The sequence below is a fragment of the Syngnathus floridae genome, chromosome 10 (genome assembly GCF_059516105.1).
Source record: "Syngnathus floridae isolate MCC-2025c chromosome 10, RoL_Sflo_1.0, whole genome shotgun sequence".
Lineage (NCBI taxonomy): Eukaryota > Metazoa > Chordata > Actinopteri > Syngnathiformes > Syngnathidae > Syngnathus > Syngnathus floridae.
Genome location: NC_142422.1, coordinates 14287937 through 14304172, shown reverse-complemented (window position 1 = coordinate 14304172; position 16236 = coordinate 14287937). Strand labels below are relative to the sequence as shown.

At 52.1% G+C, this 16236-nt stretch overlaps 2 protein-coding genes across 10 annotated transcripts in view; one reads left to right on the top strand and one right to left on the bottom strand.

Annotated features, from left to right (window-relative positions):
* Positions 1–3543: 3543 nt before the first annotated feature.
* On the bottom strand, positions 3544–13434 carry dcst1 (DC-STAMP domain containing 1). 5 transcript variants are annotated; one of them, XM_088386876.1, is made up of 17 exons: positions 13361–13434; positions 13216–13272; positions 13010–13135; positions 9194–9268; positions 8981–9109; positions 8266–8405; positions 7925–8090; positions 7714–7857; positions 7526–7647; positions 7300–7457; positions 7119–7218; positions 6963–7058; positions 6762–6888; positions 6567–6683; positions 6322–6464; positions 3776–3868; positions 3544–3663 (listed from the first exon to the last, which is right to left on the bottom strand). In XM_088386876.1, the coding sequence occupies exons 2-17, from the start codon at positions 13241–13243 to the stop codon at positions 3583–3585; spliced, it is 1845 nt and encodes a 614-aa protein (XP_088243002.1). In that variant the 5' UTR covers positions 13244–13272; positions 13361–13434; the 3' UTR covers positions 3544–3582. The 5 variants fall into 5 exon arrangements, with proteins under 5 accessions (XP_088243002.1, XP_088243006.1, XP_088243004.1 ...); XM_088386880.1 differs by having other exon boundaries at positions 6373–6464; positions 13216–13370; XM_088386878.1 differs by having other exon boundaries at positions 7925–8087; positions 13216–13370.
* dcst2 (DC-STAMP domain containing 2) overlaps positions 13301–16236 on the top strand; it is a 24670-nt gene continuing 21734 nt past the window's right edge. For 3 of the 5 annotated variants that reach the window (XM_088386875.1, XM_088386874.1, XM_088386871.1), the window contains exon 1: positions 13473–13623. In XM_088386875.1, the coding sequence (XP_088243001.1) occupies positions 13577–13623 (47 nt within the window). In that variant the 5' untranslated portion in view covers positions 13473–13576. The other 2 variants (XM_088386872.1, XM_088386873.1) reach the window with 2 other exon arrangements.

Here is a 16236-nt window from a genome sequence, read left to right as displayed (position 1 = left end):
GCCCGGACATCCTGCGGAGAAAACTCATTTCGGCCGCTTGTATCCGAGATCTCGTTCTTTCGGTCACGACCCATAGCTCGTGACCATAGGTGAGGGTAGGAGCGTAAATCGACCGGTAAATTGAGAGCTTTGCCTTTTGGCTCAGCTCTCTCTTCACCACAACGGACCGGTACAGGGTCCGCATTACTGCCGACGCTGCACCGATCCGCCTGTCGATCTCACGCTCCATCCTCCCCTCACTCGTGAACAAGACTCCAAGATACTTGAACTCCTCCACTTGGGGCAGGATCTCATCCCCGATCCGGAGAGGGCATTCCACCCTTTTCCGATCGAGGACCATGGACTCGGATTTGGAGGTGCTGACCCTCATCCCGACCGCTTCACACTCGGCTGCGAATCGTTCCAGCGAGAGCTGGAGATCACGGCCTGAAGAAGCCAACAGCACCACGTCATCTGCAAAAAGCAGAGACGCGATGCTGAGGTCCCCAAACCGGACCCCCTCAACGCCTCGGCTGCGCCTAGAAATTCTGTCCATAAAAATTATGAACAGAATCGGTGACAAAGGGCAGCCTTGGCGGAGTCCAACCCTCACTGGGAACGAATCCGTCTTACTGCCGGAAATGCGGACCAGACTCTGGCATCGGTGATACAGGGACCGAACCACCCTTATCAGTTGGCTCGGCACCCCGTACTCCCGAAGCACCCTCCACAGAACCTCCCGAGGGACACGGTCGAACGCCTTCTCCAAGTCCACAAAACACATGTGGACTGGTTGGGCGAACTCCCATGCACCCTCGAGGATCCTGCCGAGGGTGTAGAGCTGGTCCACTGTTCCACGGCCAGGACGAAAGCCACACTGCTCCTCCTGAATCCGAGGTTCGACCTCCCGACGGACCCTCCTCTCCAGCACCCCTGAATAGACCTTACCAGGGAGGCTGAGGAGTGTGATTCCCCTGTAATTGGAACACACCCTCCGGTCCCCCTTCTTAAAGAGGGGAACCACCACCCCAGTCTGCCAATCCAGAGGCACTGTCCCCGATGTCCACGCAACGTTGTAGAGGCGTGTCAGCCATGACAGCCCCACAACATCCAGAGCCTTTAAGAACTCCGGGCGGATCTCATCCACCCCCGGGGCCTTGCCACCGAGGAGTTTTTTGACTACCTCAGTGACTTCGGCCCCAGAGATTGGAGAATCCGCCTCAGAGTCTCCAGGCCCTGCTTCCTCAATGGAAGGCGTGTAGGTGGAATTGAGGTCTTCGAAGTATTCTCCCCACCGACTCACGACGTCCCGAGTCGAGGTCAGCAGCACGCCATCCCCACTGTAAACAGTGTTGACGTTGCACTGCTTCCCCCTCCTGAGACGCCGGATGGTGGACCAGAATTTCCTCGAAGCCGTCCGAAAGTCATTCTCCATGGCCTCACCGAACTCCTCCCACGCCCGGGTTTTTGCCTCAGCAACCGCCGAAGCCGCGTTCCGCTTGGCCATCCGGTACCTGTCAGCTGCCTCCGGAGTCCCGCAGGCCAAAACGGCCCGATAGGACTCCTTCTTCAGCTTGACGGCATCCCTTACCGCCGGTGTCCACCAGCGGGTTCGGGGATTGCCGCCACGACAGGCACCAACGACCTTACGGCCACAGCTCCGGTCGGCCGCCTCAACAATGGAGGCGCGGAACATGGTCCACTCAGACTCAATGTCCCCCGCCTCCCCCGGGACGTGGGAAAAGCTCTGCCGGAGGTGGGAGTTGAAGCTCTTCCTGACAGGAGATTCTGCCAGACGTTCCCAGCAGACCCTCACAGAGCGTTTGGGTCTGCCAGGTCGGACCGGCATCTTCCCCCACCATCGGAGCCAACCCACCACCAGGTGGTGATCAGTTGACAGCTCCGCCCCTCTCTTCACCCGAGTGTCCAAAACATGCGGCCGCAAATCCGATGACACGACTACAAAGTCGATCATCGAACTGCGGCCTAGGGTGTCCTGGTGCCAAGTGCACACATGGACACCCTTATGTTTGAACATGGTGTTCATTATTGAAAATCCGTGTCGAGCACAGAAGTCCAACAATAGAACACCGCTCGGGTTCAGATCAGGGGGGCCGTTCCTCCCAATCACGCCCTTCCAGGTCTCACTGTCATTGCCCACGTGAGCATTGAAGTCACCCAGTAGAACGATGGAGTCCCCAGAAGGAGCGCTCTCCAGCACTTCTTCCAGGGACCCCAAGAAGGGTGGGTACTCTGAGCTGCTGTTTGGTGCATAGACACAAACAACAGTCAGGACCCGTCCCCCCACCCGAAGGCGGAGGGAGGCTACCCTCTCGTTCACCGGGGTGAACCCCAATGTGCAGGCGCCCAGCCGGGGGGCAATAAGTATACCCACACCTGCTCGACGCCTCTCACCGTGGGCAACTCCAGAGTGGAAGAGAGTCCAGCCCCTCTCGAGAGGGCTTGTACCGGAACCCAAACTGTGTGTGGAGGCTAGTCCGACTATATCTACTCGGAATCTTTCTGCCTCGCACACCAGCTCGGGCTCCTTTCCAGCCAGAGAGGTGACATTCCATGTCCCAAGAGCCATCTTATTACAGGTTACATTCCAACATAAACATAGGATCAACCTAATCTAGCTAGGTTATTTGTTACAGGTTATGTTCTAACATAAGCATAGGATCAAGATAACCTGTAAACCCTAACACCGGCCTTTATATAAATAAATAATACATTCATATAAATAAATAAGACATTTATAAAAAATATATAAATACGATGAAATAAAATGATAGACTGGCATAAAAACAAGTATAAACGACATAAAATTAAAACTCACCATTAGGTTGAGCTTGTTTCTCAGAAACGAGCCGGTCCCAATTAGCCGTAATCGGAGACAATGACACCCGAAGTGATTAAGGTTTGTCTTTTAATGCAGGATGCTTGGTCTCCATGTGCCGAAGCAGTTTTGAAGGCTTCACTGCCTTGTTAGCTCGCCTGTCGCCACATATTATGCAGAGTGGGCTTGGCGCGTCAGAGTCACTTGTGGTGATAAATCCATATTTTAAGTAGGACTCCAGAAATTTGCTTTTAAATGCAGCTTTTCTTTTCTTAGAAGTCGTAGCCCCTTCGTCTTCCGTCTCCTCATTGGGCTTTTTTCCCTTTCCGAAGCTTTCCAAACATCTGTTTCTTGTTTATATTTGCTTGCTTCACGGGCTCAACTGAGCTGACATGTCACGTGACCGAGATGAGCGTCTTGACCTGAACTGACGGTTGAAATTGGGAGAGAATAGCCAATTTTTTTCATATATTTCAAAATAAATTTTTACTCATTTTTTTGCTAGCTTTGCGGGCTCGACTAGGGAAACATGTCACGTGAACGGGATGAGCGTCTTGACCTGAATTAATTGATCGTCGATAAAAATGTATGGTTTTTTTTTTTCTGTGCGGCTTGGCGGCCCGGTACCAAGTGACTGGGGGTTCGGGACCCCTGCTTTATGGCACACATGAGCGTGCACAAAATCCCCACACACGTTTTTTGTGTTGCCAGCATGACATCTGACCTTTGACATTTGAAATGAGTTTAATGTGACGTTTGGCTTTTCACACACTTTGAAGCTCAGTCTTCGAGGCTTCCCGCCTTTCCCGCCGTCTTCGACACAGCCGAGACAAACACTCCAACATCTGTGGACGAAAGCACACATGCGCACACGCGTGCCAGCGCGCACACACCCACGGGTGAGAAGATGGTGGCGTTTTCCTGGCGCGTTGCAGACATTCGAATGCGTTTGCGTACATTGGTGCGGTTGTGTTGGGTGCACGACGGCCTGTGCAGGATTCTCCTGTACAGGGTGCAGTTATACAAGAACAAGATTCGTGTTTTCTCCCTCTGGAAGACAAAAAGACAAAACGTGGAGTGCATTTGGCTTATCTTCACGCAGGCACGCGCTCCCTCAGGCGGTGTCTCGCCCAAGGGCACTCGGCTGTCGTAGGAGCCGTATCACGACGCGCTAAGAAATGTATTACTCGATTGGGTGGGCCTCCGTTTCTTTCGTAGTTAGGCGCCATACTTTGGCGCCATGTTGTGGGCAGCACTCAAACTTTTGGGGCGACTTGGGGATTTTCCCCAGCAAGGAGGAGAGCCACTATTCAAAAAGATATTCCTGTTCAATATTATTACAGAAGGCCAAGCGGTTGACGTTGATTCGGCATGTCACGAGTCGGCAAGTGACAAACAGATATTTAAATGATTTGGAAGGCTCGTTCGTACAACCGAGCGGTCAACAATCTGGTCCAGCATTTTGGAGCGGGTCGGCAGCTGTGTACGAGAGACGAGCCGCCGCTAGTTGGCGCTCGTGTCTGTGCCTCCAGCAGTACTCAAGCCCTGACAGTCGCAGCACAGCAACCAAGAGAGCAAGAAAAAACGTCCGGAAAATGTACTCCTGAAAAGCCTCCAACATTTGGCGTTGCCAGATTGTGCTTCAAAGTACAAAGTCAATCTAGCGCCTCCGGGTCGGTCGTTTGATTGGCAGCTGCACAGCGGACACCTTGACGCCAACGTCGGTGGACGGTGCATTGGCCCGCAACATCTGCTGCATCGTTTCAAAAATTATTTTCTTGTGGAAAAAAATCTCTGTCTGCTTAATGGAGGACAGCAGAACGAGAGAATCTCTACAACTCCATCCATCCATCCATCCATCTTCTTCCGCTTATCCGGGGTCGGGTCGCGGGGGCAGCAGCTTTAGGAGGGATTCCCAGACTTCCCTTTCCCCAGCCACTTCATCCAGCTCATCCCGGGGGATCCCAAGGCGTTCCCAGGCCAGCTGAGAGACATAGTCTCTCCAGCGCGTCCTGGGTTGTCCCCGGGGTCTCCTACCGGTGGGACATGCCCGGAACACCTCCCCAGGGAGGCGTCCAGGAGGCATCCTGATAAGATGCCTGAGCCACCTCATCTGGCTCCTCTCAACGTGGAGGAGTAGAGACTCTACTCCGAGTCTCTCCCGGATGACCGCGCTTCTCACCCTATCTCTAAGGGAGAGCCCGGACATCCTGCGGAGAAAACTCATTTCGGCCGCTTGTATCCGAGATCTCGTTCTTTCGGTCACGACCCATAGCTCGTGACCATAGGTGAGGGTAGGAGCGTAAATCGACCGGTAAATTGAGAGCTTTGCCTTTTGGCTCAGCTCTCTCTTCACCACAACGGACCGGTACAGGGTCCGCATTACTGCCGACGCTGCACCGATCCGCCAGTCGATCTCACGCTCCATCCTCCCCTCACTCGTGAACAAGACTCCAAGATACTTGAACTCCTCCACTTGGGGCAGGATCTCATCCCCGATCCGGAGAGGGCATTCCACCCTTTTCCGATCGAGGACCATGGACTCGGATTTGGAGGTGCTGACCCTCATCCCGACCGCTTCACACTCGGCTGCGAACCGTTCCAGCGAGAGCTGGAGATCACGGCCTGAAGAAGCCAACAGCACCACGTCATCTGCAAAAAGCAGAGACGCGATGCTGAGGTCCCCAAACCGGACCCCCTCAACGCCTCGGCTGCGCCTAGAAATTCTGTCCATAAAAATTATGAACAGAATCGGTGACAAAGGGCAGCCTTGGCGGAGTCCAACCCTCACTGGGAACGAATCCGACTTACTGGCGGAAATGCGGACCAGACTCTGGCATCGGTGATACAGGGACCGTTGGCTCGGCACCCCGTACTCCCGAAGCACCCTCCACAGAACCTCCCGAGGGACACGGTCGAACGCCTTCTCCAAGTCCACAAAACACACGTGGACTGGTTGGGCGAACTCCCATGCACCCTCGAGGATCCTGCTGAGGGTGTAGAGCTGGTCCACTGTTCCACGGCCAGGACGAAAGCCACACTGCTCCTCCTGAATCCGAGGTTCGATCTCCCGACGGACCCTCCTCTCCAGCACCCCTGAATAGACCTTACCAGGGAGGCTGAGGAGTGTGATTCCCCTGTAATTGGAACACACCCTCTGGTCCCCCTTCTTAAAGAGAGGAACCACCACCCCAGTCTGCCAATCCAGAGGCACTGTCCCCGATGTCCACGCAACGTTGTAGAGGCGTGTCAGCCATGACAGCCCCACAACATCCAGAGCCTTTAAGAACTCCGGGCGGATCTCATCCACCCCCGGGGCCTTGCCACTGGGGTCGAAATCTCTACAACTCCCAAAACAAATTGAAAGAAGTCCCTCGGATTCTCCAAATCGTTGATTCATTTGAACAGGTGGGAGCTCACTCACAACACAAAAAGGCTAAAGGAAGTCCAAACAAAAGTTGACTCGATTGAAACGGCACGCTAAATGTGAAAGGGGGCGTTACCCGAGGGTGGTAGAAGGCGGCAATGACCCTGCGCAGGCGGTTGGTATAGACCTGAAGGCAGCTGGATAGCACTGCCAGCAGGAGGCAGCAGGCAATGCTGATGCACGCCGAGATGGCCGGTGAGGAGGGCGGAGTGACGCAGCCTGCGGAGAGGGGAGGGGGAGTGGGATGGGGGGGGCAAGCTCACCCAGGTATCAATCATCAGCCAGCGGCGAGAGACCCCCGCCCCCCAACAAGTGACTCACGCTGGTTGTTTGATACCACATGAACGCTGGAGGATGTGTTGAATGCAGCAAAGGATTTCTGCAGGAGGCGGGCCAAAATCGAGTTTCCACTCACTTGGATGTCCACCTGCTGGGTGCCTGAAGAGGCCACGCCCACCAACAATCAACCACCTGCGTGTTTACGTTGGAAGCCGGCAAGCCGCATTTGCATCTTACTGCTGACGTTAAAGGTGGTGTGCGTGTGCTTGCTGACCACGTCCAGAACACGAAAGATGGATGCGTCCACCATCAGCAGGACCGCCGCCAGGAGGAGCACAGCCAATACCTGAACCACACTCGCCAGCTGTGCACACACACAAGGGTGACGTGGGCGCTCCAGCACGATTGGGCGGGAGCATGCACGCCGAGTGAGCCCACCACTTGTTTGACTTCTTCGGGGTGAATTCTCGGGCTCCAGGGGTCCACAAAGTTGCGTCTCTCAGACAGCGTAAGGGGCAACAAATGCTGTTTGCCCTGAACAAAGACAGGTGAGTACAAGGGTGACAAAGGCAACAAGGATGCCGACAGCCTCACCAGCGACTTCCTGCGGCAGTCGATGATGCCCAAGTACTTAGTGAGGTACACATTATCGAAGAAGACGTCTCCTTGGAAGCGCAAGACGTAAGCCAGAGACCTGAAGACACACAGGGAGTGAGGATGGCCGAGGCGGTGCTGGTGAGAGTTAGGGTTAGGCGAGGGCCGTCCGCTGGCTTACTGCGCAAACACGGACAGGAAGGCCAGGGACGCAAGGAGACGCAGCACATCCAACAGCCGGCGTGTGCGAGCAGCCAGTTGGCGGAAAGACTCGTGGATGCTCCGCATCAAGTCGCCGTCCGCCAGTTCCCCGTGCATAGCCGTCTGCTGCCGATGTTCCTGTCACGACACAGCGACGCTGAGCGCCATTGCAGATATACGACTGGCAGACGCAGGGCGCTCACCACCTTGTAAACAACCCTGCTGGTGAACTCGGTGCTGAGGAGATCTATCGAAGCATTGAGATGATCGAACAGCTGACCAAAGTTTTTCTCCACCGGGATGTGCTGCTTGCACCAACCCGTCATCACTGAGGCACACAGAAACAAAAGATGGTCGTGGATGTCCACGCGAGGATGGCCACGTGCTGGCTGACCTTTCATGATGTCACACAGGAAGCTAAACTTCATGGGCACGCACAGGATGTTCTTGATGACGGGCACTTGGACGACCCGGACACACTCTTTCCACCTCCTGGAGAACCAATCAGCGCACTTCCGGATGCCCTCCTTCACCATGCCTACACGTAGTAGGAGACAAGCTTGGCGACGACCGTGACAAAGACGAGGAGGACGAGGAAGGCTCACCTTCGCACTTTGTGAGGGTGCTGAAGGCAAAGCGTTTCTGCGTGCCAGTCCGGTCGGCTGAGCGCCCGCCGGCAGCAGCACCACCACCGCCGAGCACTTCCTGCCGGATGGCTGCAAAGGCCTCGCGGGCGCTGCTAGCCTTCGCCTTCAATTCCGCTTCATTCTGCTGGATGCGCACAACAACGTGTCCAAGCGAGTGACGTGGGCGGCAAGTGGCATCCCGCCTTCACGCAAATTGAGCAGTTGTCACGCAACAAACCCGTTATGAGCCAAATTACAACCAAAGCGCTCCTGATTTGCCATGGAGCAATAGAGGGAGGCTGATCACATTTGGGCCTTACTGTGACTTCTTCCGCCACCTTGTGGAAGGGCGTGACGGCGTTTCTCCACAGCAACTTGGTGTTGCGCACTTGAAGTTCCAGATTGCAAGTCAGGGACGCAGTGGCCTTCTCCATGTTGCGCTGGATATTGGACACCGGACCTGTCAATCATCAGGCGCCTGCCTGTCAAGAATTCTTTGTTTTGATAGATACACCCTTGTTCATGGCACCCCATTGCCACCCGGTTTGGATTTTGGCTCTCAACCCAGACCACGATTTGAAAGGGCGCTGTTATCAAGTTGTCAAGTTGCTGTCTTTCCATCTCGGGCACAGGCTCTCTTTTCTCAACAGCCTGGAATGCACTTGTCAGCCGCTCGTCCCTCATCTGGTCCAAATGGCTCCCACTTGCTTGTGAGAGGGAGCACGTCGGCCCGATAACAGCCCCCAAAACAGTTTGGAGTGTTTTTGTAAACCACTCGGCCCGCCCGGTTTCACAGCCTTTCCTCTTTCACAACCGGGCTGGAGGACACTTGGTCACCATGACTGGGGACCTCTGTGACGGGAGACTGAGTGGAGTTGTGATGACATTATTGTCTGTTTATTGCCAATCATTTGTTGTTCAACTTTCAAACATCGCGCTGTCAAAGGTGAGCTTGCTGCATGTGTGTGTGTGTGTGTATGTGTGTGTGTGTGCGTGCGTGCGTGCGTGCGTGCGTGCGTGCGTGCGTGCGTCAACCTGAGTAGAGCGTGGAGAGGACGAGCAGCATGAGGAAGGCGCGTCCACGGGCGCCAAGCATGTTGGGAAACATCAGCAGGACGGCGCACCTGAAGACCGATGACGTGGCCCCGCCCAACGCGCAGGTCCCTGGAAATGCACACAACTAGGGTCACACGTGCATCCTGTCATCCATACGACATCATCTTCATCTTCCTCACTCCCCCTCCTCACCCGTAAAGGCACATCCTGTGGCCAGCTTGTGACCAAAAGTCAGCGGCAGGCCCGGTGCAATGACGGCAAACATGGCTGCTCACATAAACACAACACACGACATCATTTGTTATGCGGTGGGCAGCCGACGCTAGTGTGACTTAGCGCCGGAAGACCTTGTGTGGCGCGTTTGAATGGAGACAAAGAGTCACCGTAGTGAGTTGAGACTTCTCTGCAGTCAACAGAAGGACTTACATGAAAAAGCAAAGAAAGAAAATAAAATGCACAAAATAGAATAAAAAATGCAGCCGCGGCCATCTGCTCTGGTTTGTTCCACTTTCCACTCGGGGTCAGCTCTGAGTATCACGTCTTGGTGTCCATGGAGAATCGCTGCTGCCAGAAAAGAGCGTCGGGAGCACCAAATGCAGTACCGGCGTGCCCAATATATGCACTATGCTGTTAGCGTTAGGCCTCACGCGACGTCATCATTCTGTTACGTGTTGTATCTTGTCTAGATGAGTAGCGCTGCATGGCTTGCAGCAGCGTGTCATCATAGAGTAGACTCCTAGCTGCAAAGACGTCGCGGCATTTTAAATCAGGTAATGACAAAAGAAAGACGCCGACGAGAGGCGTCTTCATGACAATGAGCAAAGACAACAGCAGTCAGGTGAGCAAGGCAACGTAACCCCTCTCTTTTTGTGGTTAGGCTACCCATTGCCATTAATTAATTTCACATATTGACTTCTTAACATATTGATACAAAAAACGTTTTGGACCAGGTTGCTAAAAGGCAAGCTACTATTATGGGGAAGTCTATTAACTGAGGAAATGCGGTGAATTTAGGTGCAGCCAATTTGTTACCTCTATTTACCTATCTACTAACCTGTTGTATTTTTTTGTAGGGGGTGGAGCAACTGTATATATAAAACTGAGTAATTGTTAATGTTATCCATATTAAACTTAATTTGAGTCAATCAAATTTTGTCTCTCTGGTCTCTCTTTGTGGGCGTGACATATTTTTGCGTAGGGCCCCCTGGAGGTCTGAACGGGCTCTGCATACATGGCCAAACATTCGCAAATATGAGTGTCTAGTAATTTGAGTGGCCGACGTCGCCGAGTTAGCCGACTTGTTTTCAGAGCTCAAAAGACAAAATGTTGCTCTCGCACTTTTCTGCTCACACCGCTTTTTGGGTAATAGCTGGAGCCACCGACACGGTGCCCGCGGACCGCATGAGTCGCCCGCAGGACTGTTCTAAAATTAGCTCAAATAACGGCACTTGTTAGTGAGCTGCATTTATTCATTTTACAGTCAAACTTCGGTTTTCGAAAGTCCCGGTTCTCGAAATAATCGGAATTCGAACAAAAAATTCGAGATTTTTTTGCTTCGCCGGGAGGATCCGAGAAAACCCGACCGTGGGGCCCGGATGCTGACTGACTCCGTTGTTATTGTATTTTCGTTACTTTGAGGATTGTATTAACCCCTCATCATGCCTCCAAAGAATGCAAGTGGGAGCAGTAAAGCCCTCCTAAAACACAAAGACGCGCTTAAAGCAATGCGACAGTGAGCGCCCGGCGCGCTTCGGTTGCGCGATCGGACCAAATTAAGCTCCCTGCGCACTGAGATCCATTTAAATTTTGGAAAGTAAATCAGGACTTTAAAAATATTTTCTAAACTTCAGCGATGGCTCTGTCACAATAATGCGACCAGCGCAGTGCAGTTGCACGATCGGCAACGCGCTACTGTTGCGCGTTCGACGGTACGCTGCAGTTGCGCGTTCGGCGGTGCGCTGCAGTTGCGCGATCGGACAAAATTAAGCTCCCTGCGCACTGAGGTTCACTTACATTTTAGAACGTACATCAGGACTTTTAAAATATTTTCTAAATTTCAGCGACGGCTCTGTCACAATAATGCGACCAGCGCGGTGCAGTTGGGCGGTCGGCGACGCGCTACGGTAACGCGTTTGGCGGTGCGCTGCAGTTGCGCGATCAGACAAAAATGCGCAAATGAACAAATGCTTAAAAAAGGCGGTTTTTTTTTATTGTTTTGTTTTTTTGCTTGGAACGGATTAATTTGTATTCAATTATTTGTAATGTGAAAACACGATTTGGAATTCAATTCAATTCACTCCAATGGGAAAAATAGATTCGGAATTCGACCGATTCGCTTCTCGAACCGCCTTCTGGAACGGATTGTGGTCAAAAACTTAGGTTTGACTGTATTTTTGCTATTCTTGTTAAAATCACACTTACACGTGAACTGGAAATGACAATAATAACACATAGTGAAAGCCAAATTGAGCAAATTGGCTATTTCAGAAGTGTATGCCAAACTGGTAGCCCTTTGCCTTAATCAGTACCCAGGAAGTAGCTCTCGGATTAAGAAAGGTTGGTGACCGCTGGGTAATAGGCTAAGTCAGGGGTCGGCAACCCGCGGTTCTTTAGCCCCCTCCTAGCGGCTCCCTGGAGCTTTTGCAAAAATGCGTGAAAATGGAAAAATATGCTTTTTGTTGTTGTTGGTATTTTTAAAATATGGTTTTTGGATGTTAATCATGACACAAACATTCTTATGCTGTAAAAATGTATGTAGTTGTAAATATATTAAAATGCCAAATTTCAGAATGGCGTCAAACAGCCAAATTGCATCAAACAGCCAAATTGCGTCATAGCCTGCGACACAGGACAGGCGAGTTGCAAACAGGGGTGTGAGAGTGATGGGCCATGGATTCAAAAGTCAAACAGAGAAAGATTGCTGATGAGAACAGAGGGTTTAAGAAAGACCGGACTGAACCATTTGCTTTCATTGCCAATGCCGAAGGATTGCCTGCATGTTTGATTTGCAATGAGAAGTTGTCAAATCACAAGAAGAGCAATTTGGAGCGACATGTTTACCTAAAGCATGCTAAATTTGCTGCCGATCACCCAGTTGGAGCTGAAAGGAAAGGCGCAATTGCAGTGCTGGGGGAGAAAATGGAGGACCGAAAAAACGGTTTAAAGAAGAGGATTGCATCTCCGAACTCTACTACTGCTGCAAGTTTTGTTGCAGCCCGGGAGATAATAAAGTTCGGAAAACCATTCGCCGATGGTGATACATGAAGGATTCTTTCATTAAACTACCAGAGTGCCTATTTTCGGACTTAAAAAAAAAACGAGTTTAGAAATTTGGAGACATACCTCTCGCCGCAAAAACAGTGAAGGAAAGGGTAATTAAAACGGCAAACAACATCAGCAAATCAAGGACATCAATTCAGCTCCAGTTTTCTCAATGGCCTGTAACGAGTCGTGTGACGTGACCGATGTCGAACAGATAGCTCTGCTATGCAACGATAGTAGCAATAGGCTTATCGTACATCAGTAGTCACGTGGTGCGTAATTCTCTCCAGGATGCGCTGGAGGGAAAATAAACATTTAATCGTGAATGTTCATTTTGTATTTGTAGGCTCCTTGATTATTTTAATAGTTGGCATGCATACAGCTTATGTACTGACAGTCTATGTTGCCGTATAAAAGGCTTTTAGATTTTTGCGGCTCCAGACAGGCCAATATGGCTTTTGAACATTTTGGGTTGCCGACTCCTGGGCTAAGTTGAGCTGCATGACGCTCAGCGACCGATTTTAAGTTGTGCAGCGGCCAATCAATTTTTGCCCATGGGCGTGGCTGACACGTTAGCCGAAGCAAGTCAGACGGGACGGTGACGACTCGATGGAGACAATGTCACTCCCAACTCCCATCTGGACTGGCCACAAAGTAACGGAAAAAAACCACAACAGCGAGTCCAGCAGAAGTCCAACTAGTCCGTCCACCTTAGTCTTGTCTTCTCGCGAATTTCGCTTTGATTACCTGCGCCACTCAGCGCGCCGAAGAGAGCTCGGAGGATGACGTAAGCGTGCCGCAGCTCTTCCGATTGGCCGAGGGCGAAGCGTTGGCAGCCACGTGGGAGAAAGCGCCTGATCAGCTGCTCCACAGCTGCGAGTACGTCACCCCCACAAGGGAGCGTCACACACCAGTAATACTCCAACAGTAAAGAAGAAAATAAAAACACTCACTGCTGCGAGGCTGCTCGTCACGAGTCATGATGACGCCACGAGCGTCTTCTGCCGCTCCTGCTTGCCGTTCCCAATAATAGCATAATCATGATAAAAGCATATCAAAGCATCATAATGATCATCATTATATGTTAATCATCCTGACCCGTTCCTTTTGACTGCAACACGACGTACGTGTGATGCTTGACGTCACATGCGTGCGGCTCGTCATGGCACGTGACGTCTTGTGAATGTGCCTCCTCGTGCGTGACGTGCGTGTTCAACTTTGGGTTTCAAACCTGAAAATAGAACAGGGAGACGAGCCAAAGCCATGTCAAAAAAAGTTTTTATTCTTTAATTCTTTTTTAGAGACAGTCGCGCGATGACCGGAAGTGGAGTCAATTGGTTACCATGGCGATACCGGAGAAGGTAAAACAGATGTTTGGACACGCACACGCGTACACACACGCACACACGCACGCACACACACACACACACACACACCACTGACGTGCGGTGAGGTTCATGACTGGGGAGGCACTGACATAAAATGTTCTGAGTCTCACTTTCACAAGTTCAGCTTGTTTGGTCTCACCACTGCTCTCCCAGACCTGGTTCTAGGAGTAGGTGGTGGTTCAGGTGCGGTGTGCTGCGGTGGCTCTGAGGAACTCTGTCCAGGAACACCCTCAAGGGATTGCGGTGTATCGTCATGCCGCTCTGTTGATGACCTCATAAGGATGAGATGATGGCGGTTTCGCCTGACAATCCCGTCGGGTCCGTCCACGATATATGAACGTGGAGTAGGGTGACTGTCAACCACAATGCCTGTGGCTCATTGATCTGTGATCCATACTTCCTTCCCAGGATCGAGCTTGTCAAGATTCCGCGCCCGGTGTCGCAGGTCCCAGCGTTGCGCATCACTCATCCTCTTCTCCCTCTCCTTGTGAATGACTGCCTCGCTGTCCGGCAACATCAAAGTCAGCAGCGCTGGGAGCGCCGGAACCGTCGTACGGAGCCTCCTGCCCGTCAGCAGTTGTGCCGGACTTTAACCATTCCACAGTGGGGTCGCCCTGTAGGCTAGCAGCGCAAGATAAGTGTCAGCTGCTTTCTTCAAAAGAGCCTTAACGGTCTTGACCGCATGTTCGGCTTCCCCGTTGCTCTGGGAATATCTTGGGCTCCTCGTGATATGCCCGAAGCCATATAACCCTGCGAATGCAGCAAAGGCCGCACCTGAGAACTGAGGCCCTTTATCTGTCACCACCATCTCTGGGATGCCATGGCGTGCAAAGATTGATTTCAGGTGAGTGATGACATCTGTTGATCTTGTAGGGGTAAGAAGAGCAATTTCTACAAATCTGGAAGCATAATCAACAACCAGTAAGTAGTTGTCCCTTCCCAATGTGAACAAGTCTGCTCCTACCTTCTGCCATGGTCGCTCTGGGTATTCTGACGGCATCATTGGCTCCATGCTGTTCTGTCTCTCCTTGCAGCATGTTCGGCAATTGAAAACCAACTCATTCAGCTGTTGACTCAGCCCAGGCCACCATACTGATTGTCGTGCACGCTCACAGCACTTAACCACTCCCAAGTGGCCTTCGTGTAGTCTGACGAGAACCTGGTTTCTCATCGCTGCAGGAATAACAAGCCTGCTTCATTTGAGCAAGAGTCCATCTTGTATTGTGAGGAACGCTCTTTCTGCCCAATACAGTTTGAGTCCTGGTTCAGTCTTGCTGTGTGCAGGCCATCCTTCTCCATACAATGCCATCACCAGGCCTGCAGACACTGTCCCCCTTCAGCTGCTCCCTCAGCTCATCCAAGTACGCAGTGGTCACTGGCAAATTATCCATTGGTGTCCACATATAGTTAGTATCCTCAAAGCGCTGTCTCTCATCCAGAATTACTCCACCTGCGACTGGAGCCCTTGACAATGTATCCGTCGTCCATAGCCTCTTCCTCGGGACATAAGCGATCGAGTAAGAATAGCGCATCAGACGCATGCGGAAACGCAGAATCCGTGGAGATAGAGTATCCAGTGCCTGGGAGCCCAGGAGGCTCAGGAGAGGCTTATGATCAGTCTCCATCTGGAAGTGTTTGCTGATGAGGTAGTTGCGGAACCTTTTGCATGCCCAGGTCAGGCCCAAGGCTTCCTTCTCAAGTTGAGCATATCTCTGCTCTGTTGGCGTGAGAGACCGTGACACATAGGCCACCGGCCTCCATCCCCCCTCCTGAAGAAGCACAGCACCGAAGCCATATGACGACACATCCGCCGAGACTTTGCACTCCCTGTGTGTGTCATACATCGCCAGCACCGATGGGGATGACAGTGCGTCCTTGAGGTCCTGGAATGTTCTGGCTTGGTCTGCGCCCCAGAGCCAACCGTTCCTCTTTGAGAGAAAGTCGCGCAAGGCCTTGTCCCTCTCAGCGAGCCGTGGAATGAACTTCCCCAGCTGGTTCACCATGCCGAGAAAGCTTCTCAGCTCGCTCACATTTGTCGGCTCTTTCATCCCCCGGACCGCTTCCGTCTTGGTTGGGTCAGGACTGATGCTGTTGGTGGAGATCACGTGACCCAAGAAAGTCACTTCAGTCTTAGAAAAATCGCATTTCTCAACATTCAGTGTGATGCCTGCCTTTTCTATCCTCCCCAGCACGGTGTGTCGACGAGCGTCGTGCTCCTCTTGTGTACGTCCCCACACCAGCACGTCGTCGATTTGGCAAACAACGCCCTCAAGTCCTTCTGTGATCTCAGTCACCATCCTGTTTTGGAAGTGCTCTGGAGCGGAGCTAATACCGAAGGGCAACCGACTGAAATGGAAACGTCCGAAGGGCGTGATGAACGTCGTATACTTGGATGAGTCCTCAAGTCAGTGGAATTTGCCAGAAGCCCATGTTACCGTCCAACTTGCTGAATACACTAGCTCCGGCCAGCATCCCAAGTGTCTCTTCCACTGATGGCAGGGTGTATTTTTCCCAACACAGCCCATTGATTGCAGGCCTCCCAAGCAATGCAGTGTGCAGGTGTCGGATGACATATACGCCTTCTCT

What these genes read in the sequence shown, in the direction of transcription:
- dcst1 (XM_088386876.1), bottom strand. Translation starts at nt 13,243, where the DNA reads ATGACTCGTGACGAGCAGCCTCGCAGCA. An exon ending in CCTGTGTGACATCATGAAAG is followed by an intron (nt 7,648 to 7,713) that starts GTCAGCCAGCAC and finishes TGTGTGCCTCAG; the next exon opens with TGATGACGGGTTGGTGCAAG. An exon ending in CACCACCTTTAACGTCAGCA is followed by an intron (nt 6,684 to 6,761) that starts GTAAGATGCAAA and finishes TGGCCTCTTCAG; the next exon opens with GCACCCAGCAGGTGGACATC.